This window comes from Oncorhynchus tshawytscha, linkage group LG10 (genome assembly GCF_018296145.1).
Source record: "Oncorhynchus tshawytscha isolate Ot180627B linkage group LG10, Otsh_v2.0, whole genome shotgun sequence".
Lineage (NCBI taxonomy): Eukaryota > Metazoa > Chordata > Actinopteri > Salmoniformes > Salmonidae > Oncorhynchus > Oncorhynchus tshawytscha.
This window is the reverse complement of record NC_056438.1, coordinates 12,064,187-12,085,260: the sequence shown is the minus strand read 5'-3', so window position 1 is coordinate 12,085,260 and position 21,074 is coordinate 12,064,187. Positions and strand designations below refer to the sequence as shown.

The window sequence follows — 21,074 nt, the reverse complement described above, 5'->3', positions numbered from 1 at the left end:
ACCAGGTCAATGTGCACGGGTACAGGTTAGTTGAGGTAGTTGAGGTAATATGTACATGTAGGTAGGGGTAAAGTGACTGTGTATAGATAATAAACAGGTTAGTTGAGGTAGTTGAGGTAATATGTACATGTAGGTAGGGGTAAAGTGACTGTGTATAGATAATAAACAGGTTAGTTGAGGTAGTTGAGGTAATATGTACATGTAGGTAGGGGTAAAGTGACTGTGTATAGATAATAAGCAGGTTAGTTGAGGTAATATGTACATGTAGGTAGGGGTAAAGTGACTGTGTATAGATAATAAGCAGGTTAGTTGAGGTAGTTGAGGTAATATGTACATGTAGGTAGGGGTAAAGTGACTGTGTATAGATAATAACAGGTTAGTTGAGGTAATTGAGGTAATATGTACATGTAGGTAGGGGTAAAGTGAATGTGTATAGATAATAAACAGGTTAGTTGAGGTAATATGTACATGTAGGTAGGGGTAAAGTGACTGTGTATAGATAATAACAGGTTAGTTGAGGTAATTGAGGTAATATGTACATGTAGGTAGGGGTAAAGTGACTGTGTATAGATAATAAACAGGTTAGTTGAGGTAGTTGAGGTAATATGTACATGTAGGTAGGGGTAAAGTGACTGTGTATAGATAATAAACAGGTTAGTTGAGGTAGTTGAGGTAATATGTACATGTAGGTAGGGGTAAAGTGACTGTGTATAGATAATAAGCAGGTTAGTTGAGGTAGTTGAGGTAATATGTACATGTAGGTAGGGGTAAAGTGACTGTGTATAGATAATAACAGGTTAGTTGAGGTAATTGAGGTAATATGTACATGTAGGTAGGGGTAAAGTGAATGTGTATAGATAATAAACAGGTTAGTTGAGGTAATATGTACATGTAGGTAGGGGTAAAGTGACTGTGTATAGATAATAACAGGTTAGTTGAGGTAATTGAGGTAATATGTACATGTAGGTAGGGGTAAAGTGACTGTGTATAGATAATAAGCAGGTTAGTTGAGGTAGTTGAGGTAATATGTACATGTAGGTAGGGGTAAAGTGACTGTGTATAGATAATAACAGGTTAGTTGAGGTAATTGAGGTAATATGTACATGTAGGTAGGGGTAAAGTGAATGTGTATAGATAATAAACAGGTTAGTTGAGGTAATATGTACATGTAGGTAGGGGTAAAGTGACTGTGTATAGATAATAACAGGTTAGTTGAGGTAATTGAGGTAATATGTACATGTAGGTAGGGGTAAAGTGACTGTGTATAGATAATAAACAGGTTAGTTGAGGTAGTTGAGGTAATATGTACATGTAGGTAGGGGTAAAGTGACTGTGTATAGATAATAAACAGGTTAGTTGAGGTAGTTGAGGTAATATGTACATGTAGGTAGGGGTAAAGTGACTGTGTATAGATAATAAACAGGTTAGTTGAGGTAGTTGAGGTAATATGTACATGTAGGTAGGGGTAAAGTGACTGTGTATAGATAATAAACAGGTTAGTTGAGGTAGTTGAGGTAATATGTACATGTAGGTAGGGGTAAAGTGACTGTGTATAGATAATAAACAGGTTAGTTGAGGTAGTTGAGGTAATATGTACATGTAGGTAGGGGTAAAGTGAATGTGCATAGATAATAAACAGGTTAGTTGAGGTAATATGTACATGTAGGTAGGGGTAAAGTGACTGTGTATAGATAATAAACAGGTTAGTTGAGGTAGTTGAGGTAATATGTACATGTAGGTAGGGGTAAAGTGACTGTGTATAGATAATAACAGGTTAGTTGAGGTAGTTGAGGTAATATGTACATGTAGGTAGGGGTAAAGTGAATGTGCATAGATAATAAACAGGTTAGTTGAGGTAGTTGAGGTAATATGTACATGTAGGTAGGGGTAAAGTGAATGTGCATAGATAATAAACAGGTTAGTTGAGGTAGTTGAGGTAATATGTACATGTAGGTAGGGGTAAAGTGAATGTGCATAGATAATAAACAGGTTAGTTGAGGTAGTTGAGGTAATATGTACATGTAGGTAGGGGTAAAGTGAATGTGCATAGATAATAAACAGGTTAGTTGAGGTAGTTGAGGTAATATGTACATGTAGGTAGGGGTAAAGTGACTGTGTATAGATAATAAACAGGTTAGTTGAGGTAGTTGAGGTAATATGTACATGTAGGTAGGGGTAAAGTGACTGTGTATAGATAATAAACAGGTTAGTTGAGGTAGTTGAGGTAATATGTACATGTAGGTCGGGGTAAAGTGACTGTGTATAGATAATAAACAGGTTAGTTGAGGTAGTTGAGGTAATATGTACATGTAGGTAGGGGTAAAGTGACTGTGTATAGATAATAAACAGGTTAGTTGAGGTAGTTGAGGTAATATGTACATGTAGGTAGGGGTAAAGTGACTGTGTATAGATAATAAACAGGTTAGTTGAGGTAGTTGAGGTAATATGTACATGTAGGTAGGGGTAAAGTGACTGTGTATAGATAATAAACAGCAAGTAGCAGCAGTGTAAAAACAACGGGGGTCAATGCAAATAATCCAGGTGGCCATTTGATGAATTGTTCAGCAGTCTTATGGCCTGGGGGTAGAAGCTGGAGCCTTTTGGACCTATTCTTGGTGCTCCGGTTCCACTTGCCATGTGGTAGCAGAGAGAACATTCTATGACTTGGGTGACTGGAGTTTTGGCAATGTTTTCGGCCTTCCTCTGATACGCCTGGTATAGAGGTCCTGGATGGCAAGAAGCTTGGCCCCAGTGATGTTCTGGGCCGTACTCACTACCCTCTGTAGCGCCTTACGGTCGGATGCCGAGAAATTGCCATACCAGGCGGTGATGCAATGATGGTGCAGATCGATGGTGCAGCTGTATAACTTTCTAAGGACCCATGCCAAATCATTTCAGTCTCCTGAGGGGGGAAAGGCATCGTGCTCCTCTTCACAACTGTCTTGGTGTGTTTGGACTGTGACAGTTTGTTGGTGATGTGGACAAGACCTTTCTTGACTTCATCTGGAAAAATACGTCTCACAAACTGAAGAAGTCATATCACATTTTAAACATCTGAAGGTCTGGAAGTGTTGGATTTTGTTGACATAAATAACACTTTCATGATCAATTGGTTGAAGAGATATTTGGTCAAATACAGAATCAATTTGGTATTTCATCTCCAAATAATGTGTTTCATAAGTTGGGAGGTCTTACATTTTTACTGAAATGTAATTATCTTCCCAAAAGATTACCTGCTAAATTGTCTAGCTTTCACCAACAAGCTTTAATGCCCTGGAAAATATGTTTCCTGCACAACTTTGTGGAATAATTCAGACATAACTGTATGGGAAAAGTAATTGTTCAGCTGGCATGAAAGGAATATTGACTTTGTTCTTAATGTGTTCCACAACAGAGGTATTATTTTGTATGAACAATTTATAACATTGAATTAGTTTCCAATACCTTTCAGAGAGTTTATTTCTGTGATCAAAGCCATTCCCAGTAGTCTAACTATATTATGAAAACTCATCTGAGCGTTGGTGAGGATCACAGAGTTTATCTAGAACTCAGCTTGGAAGGCAGGGCCTACTTGAGAAATCTTGTTATAGCAAGTACGTAAGACACATTTCCCAATTCACGGAACCAATTTACACCTCAAGGTAAAACATTTTGGAACATGTTGATTCCTGAAAAAGCTTGGTTGATGCCTTACAAATACTGTACACCAAACTCATTTACGGAAGCGCACTTTAAGCCTCTAAATAAGAGACAGTATATAATTCTATGTTGTCCAAATGTTTTGATATGAAGTGTTTTCATATTATGTTTTTTCTGTGACAAAGAACATTTTACGCTCTTGTTCTATGAATGTAATAGATTTTTATTTCATTTACATTTTTGTACCCCTTTTTCTCCCCAATTTCGTGGTATCCAATTGTTTTTAGTAGCTACTATCTTGTCTCATCGCTACAACAACTAGTGGTTAGAGCGTCGTTCTGCCCCTGAACAGGCAGTTAACCCACTGTTCCCAGGCCGTCATTGAAAATAAGAATTTGTTCTTAACTGACTTGCCTAGTTAAATAAAGGTTAAATAAAACAAACACTCACCGTGTCTCTCTATGTGACAGCAGCAGCGTTCCACCACACGGGGGACCTGTTTATAGATGGGGTTGAGGCTGAGCTTGGTCTGGGTCCGCCCCCCGGCTCCGGCTGCAGTCTTCTTCAGCTCCAGCTCTGCAGGGTGGGACAGCTGTAGCGCCTCCAACAGGCGGGACTGACTCTCTACAAGATCTGAGATGCAGTCCACTGATAGGCCACCCTGTAAAAGGGGAAGATGGGAAGAGAGACAACAAAAGAGAGAGAGAGAGAGACAGAGAGGGGGAGAAAGAGAGAGTTTGAGCATTTCAAGTTAGATTATAGATTATTTGGGAGAGGGAATAGAGGGGATGAGAATGGATAGAGCAGGAGAGGAAAGAAATAAGAGGGAGACAAGAGAGTGAGGGAGAGATGAGACACAGGAGGGAGGAAGAGAGACAGGAGGGAGGAAGAGAGACAGGAGGGAGACAAGAGAGGAGGGAGAGATGAGACACAGGAGGGAGGAAGAGAGACAGGAGGGAGGAAGAGAGACAGGAGGGAGACAAGAGAGGAGGGAGAGATGAGACACAGGAGGGAGGAAGAGAGACAGGAGGGAGGAAGAGAGACAGGAGGGAGACAAGAGAGTGAGGGAGAGATGAGACACAGGAGGGAGGAAGAGAGACAGGAGGGGGGAAGAGAGACAGGAGGGAGGAAGAGAGACAGGAGGGAGGAAGAGAGACAGGAGGGAGGAAGAGAGACAGGAGGGGGAAGAGAGACAGGAGGGAGGAAGAGAGACAGGAGGGAGGAAGAGAGACAGGAGGGAGGAAGAGAGACAGGAGGGAGGAAGAGAGACAGGAGGGAGGAAGAGAGACAGGAGGGAGGAAGAGAGACAGGAGGGGGGAAGAGAGACAGGAGGGAGGAAGAGAGACAGGAGGGAGGAAGAGAGACAGGAGGGAGGAAGAGAGACAGGAGGGAGGAAGAGAGACAGGAGGGGGAAGAGAGACAGGAGGGAGGAAGAGAGACAGGAGGGAGGAAGAGAGACAGGAGGGAGGAAGAGAGACAGGAGGGAGGAAGAGAGACAGGAGGGAGGAAGAGAGACAGGAGGGAGGAAGAGAGATCAGGAGGGGGGAAGAGAGACAGGAGGGAGGAAGAATGAGACAGGAGGGAGGAAGAGAGACAGGAGGGGGATAAGACAGGAGGGAGGGAGAGAGACAGGAGGGGGAGAGAGACAGGAGGGAGGGAGAGACACAGGAGGGGGTAGAGAGACAGGAGGGAGGAAGAGAGACAGGAGGGGGAAGAGAGACAGGAGGGGGAAGAGAGACAGGAGGGGGAAGAGAGAAGGAGGGGGAGAGAGACAGGAGGGAGGAAGAGAGACAGGAGGGAGGAAGAGAGACAGGAGGGAGGAAGAGAGACAGGAGGGGACTTGAAGAGAGACAGGAGGGGGAGAGAGACAGGAGGGGGAGAGAGAATCAGGAGGGAGGAAGAGAGACAGGAGGAGGAAGAGAGACAGGAGGGGGAAGAGAGACAGGAGGGAGGAAGAGAGACAGGAGGGGGAGAGAGACAGGAGGGAGGAAGAGAGACAGGAGGGAGGAAGAGAGACAGGAGGGGGAAGAGAGACAGGAGGGAGGAAGAGAGACAGGAGGGAGGAAGAGAGACAGGAGGGAGGAAGAGAGACAGGAGGGGGGAGAGAGATGAGGAGGGGGGAGAGAGACAGGAGGGGGAAGAGACAGGAGGGAGGAAGAGAGACAGGAGGGTGGAAGAGAGACAGGAGGGAGGAAGAGAGACAGGAGGGAGGAAGAGAGACAGGAGGGAGGAAGAGAGACAGGAGGGAGGAAGAGAGACAGGAGGGGGAGAGAGACAGGAGGGAGGAAGAGAGACAGGAGGGGGCTAGTGAGAGAGACAGGAGGGGGAGAGAGACAGGAGGGAGGAAGAGAGACAGGAGGGAGGAAGAGAGACAGGAGGGAGGAAGAGAGACAGGAGGGAGGAAGAGAGACAGGAGGGAGGAAGAGAGACAGGAGGGGGGAAGAGAGGAACATTTTAAGAGAGTTTATGGATATAGAGTAATGAGAGAAAGTGTAGGTGGGAAACGAGCGAGTTAACAAAGGAACGTTGTTATACACTTTGATCTATATGGCGCAAACTAATGCGCGGCATGGCATTTCTTTGGCGCGGCAGTCCTGGAGGAAATGCACAGCCGCGCACGTGCGCAGTTTAGAGGGAACGTTGCTCATGACTTTTGACTTTTCTTGACAATCCATCTTTCCCAGGAATATTTTTATTTTGTATAGGCTTCCTTCTTTTCACTCTGTCATTTAGGTTAGTATTGTGGAGTAGCTAGAATGTTATTGATCCATACTTGTTTTTCTCCTATCACAGCCATTAAACTCTGTACCTGTTATAATGTCACCATAGTGAAATCCCTGAGTGGTTTCCTTCCTCTCTGGGCTGCTGAGTTAGGAAGGAAGCCTATACCTTTGTAGTGACTGGGCGTATTGATACACCATCCAAAGTGTAATTAATAACTTCAAGTAATTATCATTTATTTTATCCATCTACCAATAGATGCCCTTCTTTGCGAGACATTGGAAAACCTCTCTGGTCTTTGTGGTTGAATCTGTGTTTGAAATGCATTGCTTGGCTGAGGGAACTTACAGATAATTGTATAATATAATAATAACATTTATTTCTGTAATTGGGGTACAGAGATGAGGTAGTCATAAAAACAATCCTATTAAACACTAGTCCATGCTATTTGTATGTGACTTGTTAAGCAAATTTGTACTCCTAAACTTATTTAGGTTTGCCATAGCAAAGGGGTTAAATACTAATTGAATCAAGACATTTTAGCTTTTAATTTTGAATTAATCAGAAAGAAATGCGGAAAACATAGTTCCACTTTGACATTATGGCGTATTGTGTACACACAGCCTACAGGCTGTGACATAAACATTTAAATGTAACAAAACAAACTGTGGAAAACTTCAAGGGACGTGAATACTTCCTGAAGACACTATATGTTAACATGGTCTTGTTTTGAAAATTGTAGTTGACAAATGTTTGTTGGACTTTTGACAGCTCTTTCAAATGCCCAGAAGAGGTCAGCATATATCAGTCCAAACGGTCTCATTGTGTGTGTCTGTGTGTGTGTGTGTGTGTGTGTGTGTGTGTGTGTGTGTGTGTGTGTGTGCATGCATGTGTGCACGGCACGTGCGCGTGCGTCTTTGTCTGCTCTCTCCAACTCACCCGTCTCTGCACTCTAGCCGTGTTATCCAGGAACCTGGGTGAGAGCGGCTTGCTGTGCAGCTCCAGCACTGACGAGGATGATGAAGACGAAGCTGTAGATCCACTGAAGGGTGATGAAGCCGTGCTGCAGAGGGGTTTGTTCCCGTCGCTAAGCTGGCGTTTTTCAGCCCGGAACATCAGGACGCTGGCCTCCAGATCCAGACAGTCTCTTCTGCTCTCCTTCAGAGCAAATCAAATCAGATCAAACTTTCACACTCAAATCAAGTGCAACACACTTTACAGTAAAACGAACTAAAGTAAAAGTGGTAGTATGATAATTTGACAATTACCCTTTTTATTCTTACCCAGAGTCAGATAAACTCATGGATACAATTTCTGTCTCTGCGTCCAGTATGAAGGAAGAAGGTCTGTTCTGGTAGACGTCCAGTCATTGAGCTAGCATTAGCTGTTCCGGTAGACTTCCAGTCATTGAGCTAGCATTAGCTAGCATTGGCTCGCTAAACTACCTTCAGCTTCCTTCATACTGGACTCTGGGTAAGTAGAAAAAGGGCTATCCTTTTAAAACGTTGTTCTTCTGTCTTTTCTAGTGGGAGTTTTTATTTATTTAAATGTTTTACTTGCTTTTGGATACTTAGTTGTTCACCTGGATCTAGACCCACTGCTGAGTTTTTACTGCATTTTTTCACACTTTACAGTAAAACAATCTGACGTTGAAAACAACCAACCTTCAGAGCATCCTGGCGCTGCTTGTACGCCCGGTCGTTGGCTATCGCCTGGGAGAGGGTTATACCAAACGCCTTGGCGGCTGTCTCTGTGGGAGAGATGAGGGGAGAGAGAGAAGGGATAGAGGGGAGGAGGGGATAGATGGAAGGAGAAGGGGAAAGAGGGAGAGAGGGAGGGATGGAGAAAGAGAGAGGAAGGGAGGGATAGAGGGAAGGGAGGAAGGAGAAGGGGAAAGAGAGAGGAAGGGAGGGATAGAGGGAAGGGAGGAAGGAGAAGGGGAAAGAGGGAGGGATGGAGAAAGGGAGAGAGGGAGGGATGGAGGGAAGGGAAAAATAGGTATAATGGAGGAAAAGAGAGAGGGATAGATTGGGAAGGAGAGAGAGAGAGAGAGAGGGGGATAGATTGGGAAGGAGAGAGAGAGAGAGAGGGATAGATTGGGAAGGAGAGAGAGAGAGGGATAGATTGGGAAGGAGAGAGAGAGGGATAGATTGGGAAGAAGAGAGCGAGAGAGAGGGAGAACAATTTTACATTAAGGATACTTATTTTTAACAAGTTGTAATTCCTTCCTCCCTGAGACTATCAACATTCCTCTCCTTCCCTCCACCCATTCTAATCCCATCTCATCTCCACTACTCACAAACAGGAAGGTGTTTCATCTTTTCTCTTCCCCTGTGTTTTGAGGGTTAAATAGCCATACATACAACAGCAACATTTCTATGGTGGGAACCATATATTCTACCCATGGGGATTGGGGCCCAGTAATGCCCTATGTCAGCGGTCTCCCACAGGTTGCTCGGCAGACTACCCACCAGTAGCTCGGCAGACTACCGATGAGTAGCCTGCTAAACAATTCTGAAAGTACATGGAATTTTCACGTGTTTAACTGCTAACTGTCATAAACTAATCTCACAGGTATCAGCCACTATTGTCTTAAAATGCCAAACCCTAACATAATATCTGCCAATTAATTTACAGCAATATTTCCCCTGTCTGTGTGTAGCCAATTGATGTGATAACCATCTTGTGGGTTGACAGAAATACATTCTCCAAAAACCCAAGTTAAATGTTAACTGCAAAGTAGGCTTACCTGGCAGAAGTACATCAGGACTAAGAATATAGTGTCTTCAGAAAGTATTCAGACCCCTTGACTTTTTTCACATTTTGTTATGTTACAGTTTTATTCTAAAATGTATTAAATAAATACAAATCCTCAGCAATCAATACACAATACCCCATAGCGACATCACAATACACCATTATGACATCACAATACCCCATAGCGACATCACAATACGCCATAATGACATCACAATACCCCATTATGACATCACAATACACCATAATGACATCACAATACCCCATTATGACAACACAATACCCCATAATGACATCACAATACACTATAATGACATCACAATACCCCATAGCGACATCACAATACCCCATAACAACATCACAATACCCCATAATGACATCACAATACCCCATAATGACAAAGCGGAAACAGGTTTTTAGAAATGTTTACAAATGTATTAAGTATTCAGACCCTTTGCTATGAGACTCGAAATTTACCTGAGGTGCATCCTGTTTCCATTGATCATCTTTTGGAGTCCACCTGTGGTAAATTCAAATGATTGGACATGATGTGGAAAGGCACACACCTGTCCTTATAAGGTCCCACAGTTGACAATGCATGTTAGAGCAAACACCAAGCCATGAGGTCAAAGGAATTGTCTGTAGAGCTCCGAGACAGGATTGTGACGTGGCACAGATTTGTGGAAGGGTACCAAAAAATGTCTGCAGCATTGAAGGTCCTCAAGAACAAAGTGGCCTCCATCATTCTTAAATGGAAGAAGTTTGGAACCACCAATAATATTCCTAGAGCTGGCCACCCGGACAAACTTAGCAATCGTGGGAGAAGGGCCTTGGTCAGGGAGGTGACCAAGAATCCGATGGTCACTCTGACAGAGTTCTAGAGTTCCTCTGTGGAGATGGGAGAACCTTCCAGAAGGATAACCATCTCTGCAGTACTCCACCAATCAGGTTTCTTTTGTTGGTAGAGTGGCCAGACGGAAGCCACTCCTCAGTAAAAGGCACAAGACAGCCCACTTGGAGTTTACCAAAAGGCACCTCTAGATTCTCTGGTCTGATAAAACCAAGGTTGAACTCTTTGGCCTGAATGCCAAGCGTCACGTCTGGAGGTTACCTGGCTCCATCCCTACGGTGAAGCATGGTGGTGGCAGCATCATGCTGTGGGGATGTTTTTCAGCGGCAGGGACTGGGAGACTAGTCAGGATGAAGGCAAAGATGAATGGAGCAAAGTACAGTGAGATCCTTGTTGAAAGCCTGCTCCAGAGTGCTGAGGACCTCCGACTAGGGCGAAGGTTCACCTTCCTACAGGACAATGACCCTAAGCACACAGCCAAGACAACACAGGAGTGTCTTTAGCATAAGTCCCTGAATGTCCTTGAGTAGCCCAGCCAGAGCCCGGACTTGAGCCCGATCGAACATGTCTGGAGAGACCTGAAAATAGCTGTGCAGCAATGCTCCCCATCCAACCTGACAGAGCTTGAGAGGATCTGCAGAGAAGAATGGGAGAAACTCCCCAAATACGGGTGTAATGTAAACTTGATATTTCAGTTGTTCTTTTTTATATAAATTAACCAAAAATTCTAAAGACCTGTTTTTGCTATGTCATTATAGGATATTGTGTGTAGATTGATGAAATCAAGGGGTCTGAATACTTTCCGAAGGCACTGTATCATTTGTATCTATTAGTTGTCATTTTCCAACTTTGCCGTGAAATTATCAGCAGCCATTAGATGGCACATTCCTCACTAGCTAGATGCGCAATTAAAGGGCCAGATGAGCATTTAAAGGGCAACTGCACTCAAAAATCTAAATGTGTAACTTTTCTTCCAGCCCCATGAGTTGGACTCAGAACATCCATTTGAACAATTCTAATTTTAAGAGTGAAAATAAAAACTGAGAACATAATTTGGGAAAATATAAAACATAATTTGGGAACAGATTATGACAGTTTATAGGGCCCCCCCCCCCCTTAGAGTTGTTTATGAACCATTATTTTACCAGGTATATTGACAGAAAACGTAGTACACTACTTTTTCTTGTGCAGTAAGGACCCGGCGAAGGAGATACATGGGAGAAGAGAAGTATGTGCCTATTTGAAAGCTAAAATAAAATGTGTGGCTCGTGACATATTCTATTTTTTTAAAGTAGCTCTCATGCTAGAAAAAGTTGGAAACCACTGCCCTACGTATTACACTTTGACCCCATCCATAAACAACCCCTCCCCCTAAATACCCTCCTTATATTCAGTTTAAACTCGCAGATCTGAGGAACACTGATACCTGTTGTATATTCCTGTGTTTTCCTCACCTTTGGTGACAGAGCCATGTATTTAGAGAGGTGGGACATTGAGGGTTCTACATTATGATGCATTAATTAACATGACACTTCAACATTCTCTGGCAGCCATGTTAGCTCAACATTAACATTACAATAACCAATACCATGTAACTGAATGTAAAAATATATATTATATTTTAAATTCTAAAAGTTGGTCACTCTCTCTATGTACATGGTTCTGGTGACATAACATTTTGGTGTCAATAAACCACAACAGTAAAATGCCATTATTTTAATGTCGCGATATATAGTATGTCATCGCTAGTTGCACATACAGTACATACAAGGCTTAAATGTCACTATTTTTACACATTTGAATGGGACCATGTTGCTGTGTGAGTTCTGGCCTGGCATTGTAATCTGGCCTAATTGTCCCTAGGTCGTAGAGAGTGCCAGTGAGAGGAGGTTTCAAGAGGATTAGGATACATCCTATTAGTCAAACAACCATGGCCATCACAAATGGCACCCTATTTCCTATGTAGTGCACTACGTTTGACCACTGCCATATTAGTCACGTGCAAAAGTAGTGCGGTATATAGGGAATAGGGTGCCATTTGAGATGTAACCTACAGTCACAGCTAGAAGACAGACAGCAAGGCAACTCAACCGTAAACACAGTATAACAGGTGTCACTCTGCTTGCTTAACAGTATAGCTTACTTCCCTGTGCCAGTCCCTGTCCCTGTCCCAGTCCCAGTCCCAGTCCCAGTCCCAGTCCCAGTCCCTGTCCCAATCCCAGTCCCAGTCCCAGTCCCTGTCCCTGTCCCTGTCTGTGTCCCAGTCCCTGTCCCTGTCCCAAACCCTGTCCCAGTCCCTGTTCCTGTCCCAATCCCTGTCCCTATCCCTCACTGGGCTCCAACCAGGGAACCTCTACCTCGCAAACACACAGGACTGCCCGGCTTGACAAACATCTTAGCCAATTATACTATATAAGGAGACGTGAACATAGATATTTCAAGCTGGGGAGTTAGGTTTCGAATCCAATGGTTTATCTTTATAATAACTGTATCTCTATGGTAACACCCCCACCCGCCCCCGTATTTAGGCCGAAACTCCTGCAGTCTCCTTTGTCTACATGTCCCCCATTAAGCAGCCCTAATGTTTTTAGATAAGACATCATAATGTCTTGGAGCAAGTGTTGACTTGCTAAAACCTGCCCTCTGCTTTCTGACAAACCAGAAGTGTTTAGTTAGACAATAAGAAGAACCTGCCAGCCCGACCTGTGTTGACTGGTCTCTGTAAAGTCTTTATATCTAACAGTAAGGACCTGTGTTGACTGTAAAGTCTTTATATCTAACAGTAAGGACCTGTGTTGACTGGTCTCTGTAAAGTCTTTATATCTAACAGTAAGGACCTGTGTTGACTGTAAAGTCTTTATATCTAACAGTAAGGACCTGCGTTGACTGTAAAGTCTTTATATCTAACAGTAAGGACCTGTGTTGACTGTAAAGTCTTTATATCTAACAGTAAGGACCTGCGTTGACTGTAAAGTCTTTATATCTAACAGTAAGGACCTGTGTTGACTGTAAAGTCTTTATATCTAACAGTAAGGACCTGCGTTGACTGTAAAGTCTTTATATCTAACAGTAAGGACCTGCGTTGACTGTAAAGTCTTTATATCTAACAGTAAGGACCTGCGTTGACTGGTCTCTGTAAAGCCTTTATATATCTAACAGTAAGGACCTCTCTCTCTCTCTCTCTCTCTCTCTCTCTCTCTCTCTCTCATCTAATACTTTACTTGAAGCCGGTCCAAAGGTACAGTACAGGAAAGCCATGGACAGGTGTGGGTAGGTACATCAGAGGTACCAGATGGGTCGGCCCGCAACTAGCTAAATCCTCCTGTCACTGGTTAACAAGCTAACTGACTAATTAGCCAGCATGTGGCTTGTTGACTAGCGGGCTAGGTGGCTAACTGCCTAATAAGATAGCTTTCCAACTAGCTAATAAGCTAGCTAGCTAGTAGCTGTCCTCATTTTAATTACAGGACCATAAGCTAGCTTTCCAACTAGCTGTCCTCATTTGAATTACAGGACCATAAGCTAGCTCTGTATGCCTATGCTAACTGGCTGTGGCACAGTAGCTACATTCTGGACCCCCCTGCAGAGTTTGACAGATAAACGGATGTATACACACACAAAAGCAGATGTGTGTCCCTGTTATGATAAACCATGAATGACTTCGCTATCAATACGGTAGCTAGTTCCATCATTGGGAAGACTCTGTGGGATAGATAGTATTAATAGCAGCTCTAATAGCTCATGTAGGCTTGGGCTTTAAACTACAACGGATGTATACACACACAAAAGCAGATGTGTGTCCCTGTTATGATAAACGACAGCTTTTACGAGAAACTATTACTAGAATACTACAGGTCCAGTCCTGGAACTCTGCAGCAGGGGAACATAGGTCTCTGCGGTACTATGACTGAGACCACAGGTCCAGTTCTGGAACTCTGCAGCAGGGGAACATAGGTCTCTGCGGTACTATGACTGAGACCACAGGTCCAGTTCTGGAACTCTGCAGCAGGGGAATATAGGTCTCTGTGGTACTATGACTGAGACTACAGGTCCAGTTCTGGAACTCTGCAGAATATAAGTCTCTGTGGTACTATGACTGAGACTACAGGTCCAGTTCTGGAACTCTGCAGAATATACGTCTCTGTGGTACTATGACTGAGACCACAGGTCCAGTCCTGGAACTCTGCAGAATATAAGTCTCTGTGGTACTATGACTGAGACCACAGGTCCAGTCCTGGAACTCTGCAGAATATAAGTCTCTGTGGTACTATGACTGAGACCACAGGTCCAGTTCTGGAACTCTGCAGCAGGGGAACATAGGTCTCTGCGGTCCTGAGCTTTACATCGTGTCCAGTCCTTTATAAAGGGGTCTATAAACAACAACATACCTTCATGTGATGGAAACCATGACTAACAATACGATAGCTAGTTCATCTCAGGCCAGCAATGAGACAAAATTAATCCAATTAGAAGCTGAGGTGAAAAACAAACAAAATAACATGATTACTGTGATGTTCAGTGGCGATTTCAGCATGCAAATCTTGGTGGGGCAAACTAAACAATGTGGGAATAATGCCATGAAAGCAACAACACAATACAACACAACACTAAACAATACATGAATTGCACTATAACGGTGACAAACGGTGCCCACAAACTGTTAGGGCCTACATAAAGCTGTCCCAACAGCAGATTACGTCACATGGCAATTTCTAACGTTAGAATTGGGGATGAGGTACTGTCTCATGAGTGACAGAAAACTGAGCCAATCATGATAGAAAACAGATGCAAGGCTTTGTACTTTCTGCTGGCTAGCCCCACCCCCACAGAAAGCATTGAGCAAAAGGCTGAAACACCTGGATTTTGGAGTTATATTACTCAAGAAACAAAAAAAAGAGACCATGTTTGTATGCGGCTTAATAAACTCAATTACATTTCTTATTTTTTTTTAACATTATTTGCAAACTTCTATGTGACACGCATTAATGCCCCACTTGCCCTGAATGACAGGTCGTCACTGTTGATGTTCATGTTACATGGGTTTGTGCCTCTCTAAGAGTCAACTTCTTCAGCTACACTGAAGCTACCCTTAAGAAACATTTAGTTACCGAAACTAAAGTTACTTTGAAAAAAGTAGTTCACTACATCCAAACTACTTGGCGCTTCTAGCTTGTATGGCTTCCTGGGCGAACCCCCCCTTCAGCGCACTACCCCCCCAAAATCACCATTCTGCACTAACTGTCATTTTTAATTCAGAAATTTGGAAAACAAATAAATCATCTTAACATTTAAAACTTTATAAATATATATACAAAAATAAGACTATAAAGACTATAAAAAATAAGTAACAAAGACAAATAGAAACAAATTGTAGTATATAAATACAAATAAGAAAGAGAATTGAATTATTACACAATTACCCTGTTGCTAACAAAACACAAATCAAACTAAATTGCACAAATCCTATAATCACACAAATACACACATAGAATAACACACTTATAAAGAAGAGAACCTGATTTTTACACCTTTGACTTCAAACAAGAAACACACAAACTAAATATCACAACTAATTGCATTACTAATTGCATTAGTACAGTACAAAGTTAAAGGTGACCTATTTGATAGATTCCCCTGCTCCCCCTTCCTCGGGCTTCCAGTAGGGAGACCTGAGGTCAATCTACCAACGGCCCCCTCCCCATCTCTCCCTCCCCAGGCCGTAGCCTGCCAAGCTCACAAACTAGAATCAGGGCGCCCACTCCGACAAGGTTAATTGACCAACAGTCCCACACGGTGACATGATATCATTGACATGATGTGCAAATGAGCGATAGAAAAACGATCACGCAAATGTACCATTCTGAATATTATTATTTAAAAACCTTTTTTTTTTTCGGGCGCCCCATGCAGCACCCTGCAAGATGCCGGCCCAGGCAGCTGCCGATGTCGCCTATGTCCACCACTGGCTAAGAGCGCACAATAGTTATGGGCTAAGGGTGGAGGTCATCAGAGAGAGAAACAGAATGCAATGTAAGAGAATGTGACAGAATGTAAATGAACCCAGGGGTCACATATTCCTTACACTGGATTCCTCTCGTATTACTAAGAAACAGCTACACCCCAATAGCGATGTCCTCAACCTCCTCTCCACGCTGTATCGCTACCCTCCTCTCCATGCCTCCTCTCCTCACTGTATCACTACCCTCCTCTCCACGCCTCCTCTCCACGGTGTATCACTACCCTCCTCTCCACGCTGTATCACTACCCTCCTCTCCACGCCACCTCTCCTCACTGTATCACTACCCTCCTCTCCACGCTGTATCACTACCCTCCTCTCCTCACTGTATCACTACCCTCCTCTCCACGCTGTATCGCTGGACCTGTTCTGTCCAGGCTAGACTAATCAATCCTATCCCTGGGTAAGACAAGAGGATGTCTAGCTGGACCAGACAGGTCCAAGCTAGACTAATCAAGCCTATCCCTGGATAAGACAAGAGGCTGTCTAGCTGGACCTGTTCTGTCCAGGCTAGACTAATCAATCCTACCCATGTTTATGAGAGTGTGTCAGTGTGCATGCACTCTGGAGGCAGTGTTTACAAATGTCTACTACAGACAAAACATTGCAACAGTGAATCATCTACACTCTAAAGAACCCCTTGCCTCGTGGTTGAGATCGAGCTTACTACAGTGAGCACGACAACAGTGGCTGATCATTTGACAGGTATTAGTCATTTAGTCACACACACTGTGTGACTAATTGTACAAAACATTAGGAACAACTGCTCTTTCCATGACATTGACTGACCAGGTGAATCCAGGTGAAAGCTATGATCCCTTATTGATGTCACTTGTTAAAACCTCTCTTGGGTAGGGGGCAGTATTTTCACGTCCGGATGAAAAGCGTGCCCAAAGTAAACTGCCTGTTACTCAGGCCCAGAAGCTAGGATATGCATATAATTGGTAGATTTGGATAGAAAACACTCTAAAGTTTCTAAAACTGTTAATATAATGCCTGAGTATAACAGAACTGATATGGCAGGCGAAACCCCGAGGACAAACCACCCCCCCCAAAAAAATTCAGCCTACCACTGTTTTCAATGGCTGTCACTTTTATTATAAGGCGAAGTCCTCCCAGATTGCAGTTCCGAGGGCTTCCACTAGATGTCAACAGTCTTTAGAAAGGGTTTCAGCCTTTGGTTTTGTAAAAATCAGCCAGATATTGTAGTTTTTTCTAGGTGCCTCCCATTTTGGCTGTAGTGTTTCCAAGCGCGTGAATGAGAGCGCATTCTTTGGTATTTTTCTCCGGTAAAGACAATAACGATTCTCCGTCTTAGATTTGATCGTTTATTTACGTATTAAGGTACCTAAGGTTTGATTATAAACGTTGTTTGACTTGTTTGGAAAAGTTTATTTGTAACGTTTGGGATTCATTTTGTATGCATTTTGATGGAGGGAAACTGGGTGGATTATTGACTGAAGCGCGCCAGCTAAACTTAGTTTTTATGGATATAAAGAAGGACTTTATCGAACAAAAGGACCATTTGTGATGTAACTGGGACCTTTTGGAGTGCCAACAGAAGATCACCAAAGGTAAGGCATGTATTATATCGCTATTTCTGACTTTCGTGGCACACCTGCCTGGTTGAAATATGTTTTTCATGCTTTTGTATGTGGGGCGCTGTCCGCATGGTGTGCTTTCGCCGTAAAGCCTTTTTGGAATCTGACACAGCGGCTGGATTAACAAGAAGTTAAGCTTTATTTTGATGTGTTAAATATTTATAATTCTGTAGGCTCTAGTTCTCATCAACATGTATAGTATAACACTCATACTGTACAGTACTGTGAGGGTTCTAGTTCTCATCAACATGTATAGTACAACACTCATACTGTACAGTACTGTGAGGGTTCTAGTTCTCATCAACATGTATAGTATAACACTCATACTGTACAGTACTGTGAGGGTTCTAGTTCTCATCAACATGTATAGTACAACACTCATACTGTACAGTACTGTGAGGGTTCTAGTTCTCATCAACATGTATAGTATAACACTCATACTGTACAGTACTGTGAGGGTTCTAGTTCTCATCAACATGTATAGTACAACACTCATACTGTACAGTACTGTGAGGGTTCTAGTTCTCATCAACATGTATAGTATAACACTCATACTGTACAGTACTGTGAGGGTTCTAGTTCTCCCTCTCTCCTGCATTTGGCCACAAGTGCTCATCAACATTACATCTTATTTCTTCTCTGGCGATGCATCTTGGAAAGTATCTTCTGGAATGTCTAATCCAACCCTGCCAGTCTTCAGGAGAAGTGTCTCCACACCCTGTCAGTCTTCAGGAGAAGTGTCTCCACACCCTGGCAGTCTTCAGGAGAAGTGTCTCCACACCCTGTCAGTCTTCAGGAGAAGTGTCTCCACACCCTGGCAGTCTTCAGGAGAAGTGTCTCCACACCCTGTCAGTCTTCAGGAGAAGTGTCTCCACACCCTGGCAGTCTTCAGGAGAAGTGTCTCCACACCCTGTCAGTCTTCAGGAGAAGTGTCTCCACACCCTGCCAGTCTTCAGGAGAAGTGTCTCCACACCCTGTCAGTCTTCAGGAGAAGTGTCTCCACACCCTGGCAGTCTTCAGGAGAAGTGTCTCCACACCCTGTCAGTCTTCAGGAGAAGTGTCTCCACACCCTGTCAGTCTTCAGGAGAAGTGTCTCCACACCCTGCCAGTCTTCAGGAGAAGTGTCTTCACACCCTGCCAGTCTTCAGGAGAAGTGTCTCCACACCCTGTCAGTCTTCAGGAGAAGTGTCTCCACACCCTGTCAGTCTTCAGGAGAAGTGTCTCCACACCCTGCCAGTCTTCAGGAGAAGTGTCTCCACACCCTGCCAGTCTTCAGGAGAAGTGTCTCCACACCCTGTCAGTCTTCAGGAGAAGTGTCTCCACACCCTGCCAGTCTTCAGGAGAAGTGTCTTCACACCCTGCCAGTCTTCAGGAGAAGTGTCTCCACACCCTGTCAGTCTTCAGGAGAAGTGTCTCCACACCCTGTCAGTCTTCAGGAGAAGTGTCTCCACACCCTGTCAGTCTTCAGGAGAAGTGTCTCCACACCCTGCCAGTCTTCAGGAGAAGTGTCTCCACACCCTGTCAGTCTTCAGGAGAAGTGTCTCCACACCCTGTCAGTCTTCAGGAGAAGTGTCTCCACACCCTGACAGTCTTCAGGAGAAGTGTCTCCACACCCTGGCAGTCTTCAGGAGAAGTGTCTCCACACCCTGACAGTCTTCAGGAGAAGTGTCTCCACACCCTGTCAGTCTTCAGGAGAAGTGTCTCCACACCCTGACAGTCTTCAGGAGAAGTGTCTCCACACCCCGCATTCATAGCATCCAGTAAGGACATCTGGTCATGTAGATGGTGGTCATAAACCTTCCACCTCCACTCAGAGAAAACCTCCTCTATGGGGTTTAGGAAGGGGGAGTATGGAGGCAGGGATAGTACTGACATCCTGGGATGTGCAGTAAACCAGTCTGTGACTGCAGCAGAGTGGTGGAATGCCACATTATCCCACACAACAACGAAGGTAGTGCAGCAGAGTGGTGGAATGCCACATTATCCCACACAACAACGAAGGCAGGGGAGTTTCTTGCCCCTCTCCCCTCCACTGGCACAAGTTGATTATGCAGGTCAAGCAGACATCCACGGTTGCTCTCTGTCCAATCACATTTCTTCCCCTGCGGCATGTTTTTGCCAGGTTGAATCCAGCTTCATCCACAAAGATGAATGTATGTGCAGGTTGCCTGGCATGCAGCTCCATTACTCTCTAAAATACAGTGAGTCCACAGTTTTACAGTACTTTACATTACGCATAGCTGCGAATGGACCCTGTTTGGTCTCACCTGTTGCTTTGCCGGGAAATTTGTACTTTTGATGCAACTCTTGAATGCTGCAGATTTGGTTACACCCTTAAACCGGCCTCTCTCAAAGAGAGAACATGGTTTACAACATGGTCAATAATTGGCCCTTATCTCATCAGAGACCACCGCTCTTGGTCTTCCTCTCCTTTGTCCTCCACGCATTCTCCCTCTCCCTGACACTCTTTTCTCCCCACCAACCTGTCTCCCTCTCCCTGACACTCTTTTCTCCCCACCAACCTGTCTCCCTCTCCCTGCCACTCTTCTCTCCCCACCAACCTGTCTCCCTCTCCCTGACACTCTTCTTTCCCCACCAACCTGTCTCCCTCTCCCTGACACTCTTCTCTCCCCACCAACCTGTCTCCCTCTCCCTGACACTCTTCTCTCCCCACCAACCTGTCTCCCTCTCCCTGACACTCTTCTCTCCCCACCAACCTGTCTCCCTCTCCCTGACACTCTTCTCTCCCCACCAACCTGCCTCCCTCTCCCTGACACTCTTCTCTCCCCACCAACCTGTCTCCCTCTCCCTGCCACTCTTCTGCCCCACCAACCTGTCTCCCTCTCCCTGACACTCTTCTCTCCCCACCAACCTGTCTCCCACTCCCTGCCACTCTTCTCTCCCCACCAACCTGTCTCCCTCTCCCTGACACTCTTCTCTCCCCACCAACCTGTCTCCCTCTCCCTGACACTCTTCTCTCCCCACCAACCTGTCTCCCTCTCCCTGACACTCTTCTCTCCCCACCAACCTGTCTCCCTCTCCCTGACACTCTTCTCTCCCCACCAACCTGTCTCCCTCTCCCTGACACTCTTCTCTCCCCACCAACCTGTCTCCCTCTCCCTGCCACTCTTCTGCCCCACCAACCTGTCTCCCTCTCCCTGCCACTCTTCTCTCCCCACCAACCTGTCTCCCTCTCCCTGCCACTCTTCTCTCCCCACCAACCTGTCTCCCTCTCCCTACCACTCTTCTCTCCCCACCAACCTGTCTCCCTCTCCCCTACCACTCTTCTCTCCCCACCAACCTGTCTCCCTCTCCCTGCCACTCTTCTCTCCCCACCAACCTGTCTCCCTCTCCCTACCACTCTTCTTTCCCCACCAACCTGTCTCCCTCTCCCTGCCACTCTTCTCTCCCCACCAACCTGTCTCCCTCTCCCTGCCACTCTTCTCTCCCCACCAACCTGTCTCCCTCTCCCTGCCACTCTTCTATCCCC

The 21,074-nt window shown here is 44.6% G+C and overlaps 1 protein-coding gene across 1 annotated transcript in view; it reads right to left on the bottom strand.

The window, feature by feature from the left end:
- LOC112236602 (Rho GTPase activating protein 36) overlaps positions 1–21,074 on the bottom strand; it is a 153,195-nt gene that overhangs the window by 15,851 nt on the left and 116,270 nt on the right. The window contains exons 4-6 of the mRNA XM_042329323.1: positions 8,025–8,110; positions 7,300–7,518; positions 4,090–4,300 (exon numbers count right to left, since the gene is read on the bottom strand). Coding sequence (XP_042185257.1) covers positions 4,090–4,300; positions 7,300–7,518; positions 8,025–8,110 — 516 coding nt within the window. The remainder of the gene's footprint in view (positions 1–4,089; positions 4,301–7,299; positions 7,519–8,024; positions 8,111–21,074) is intronic.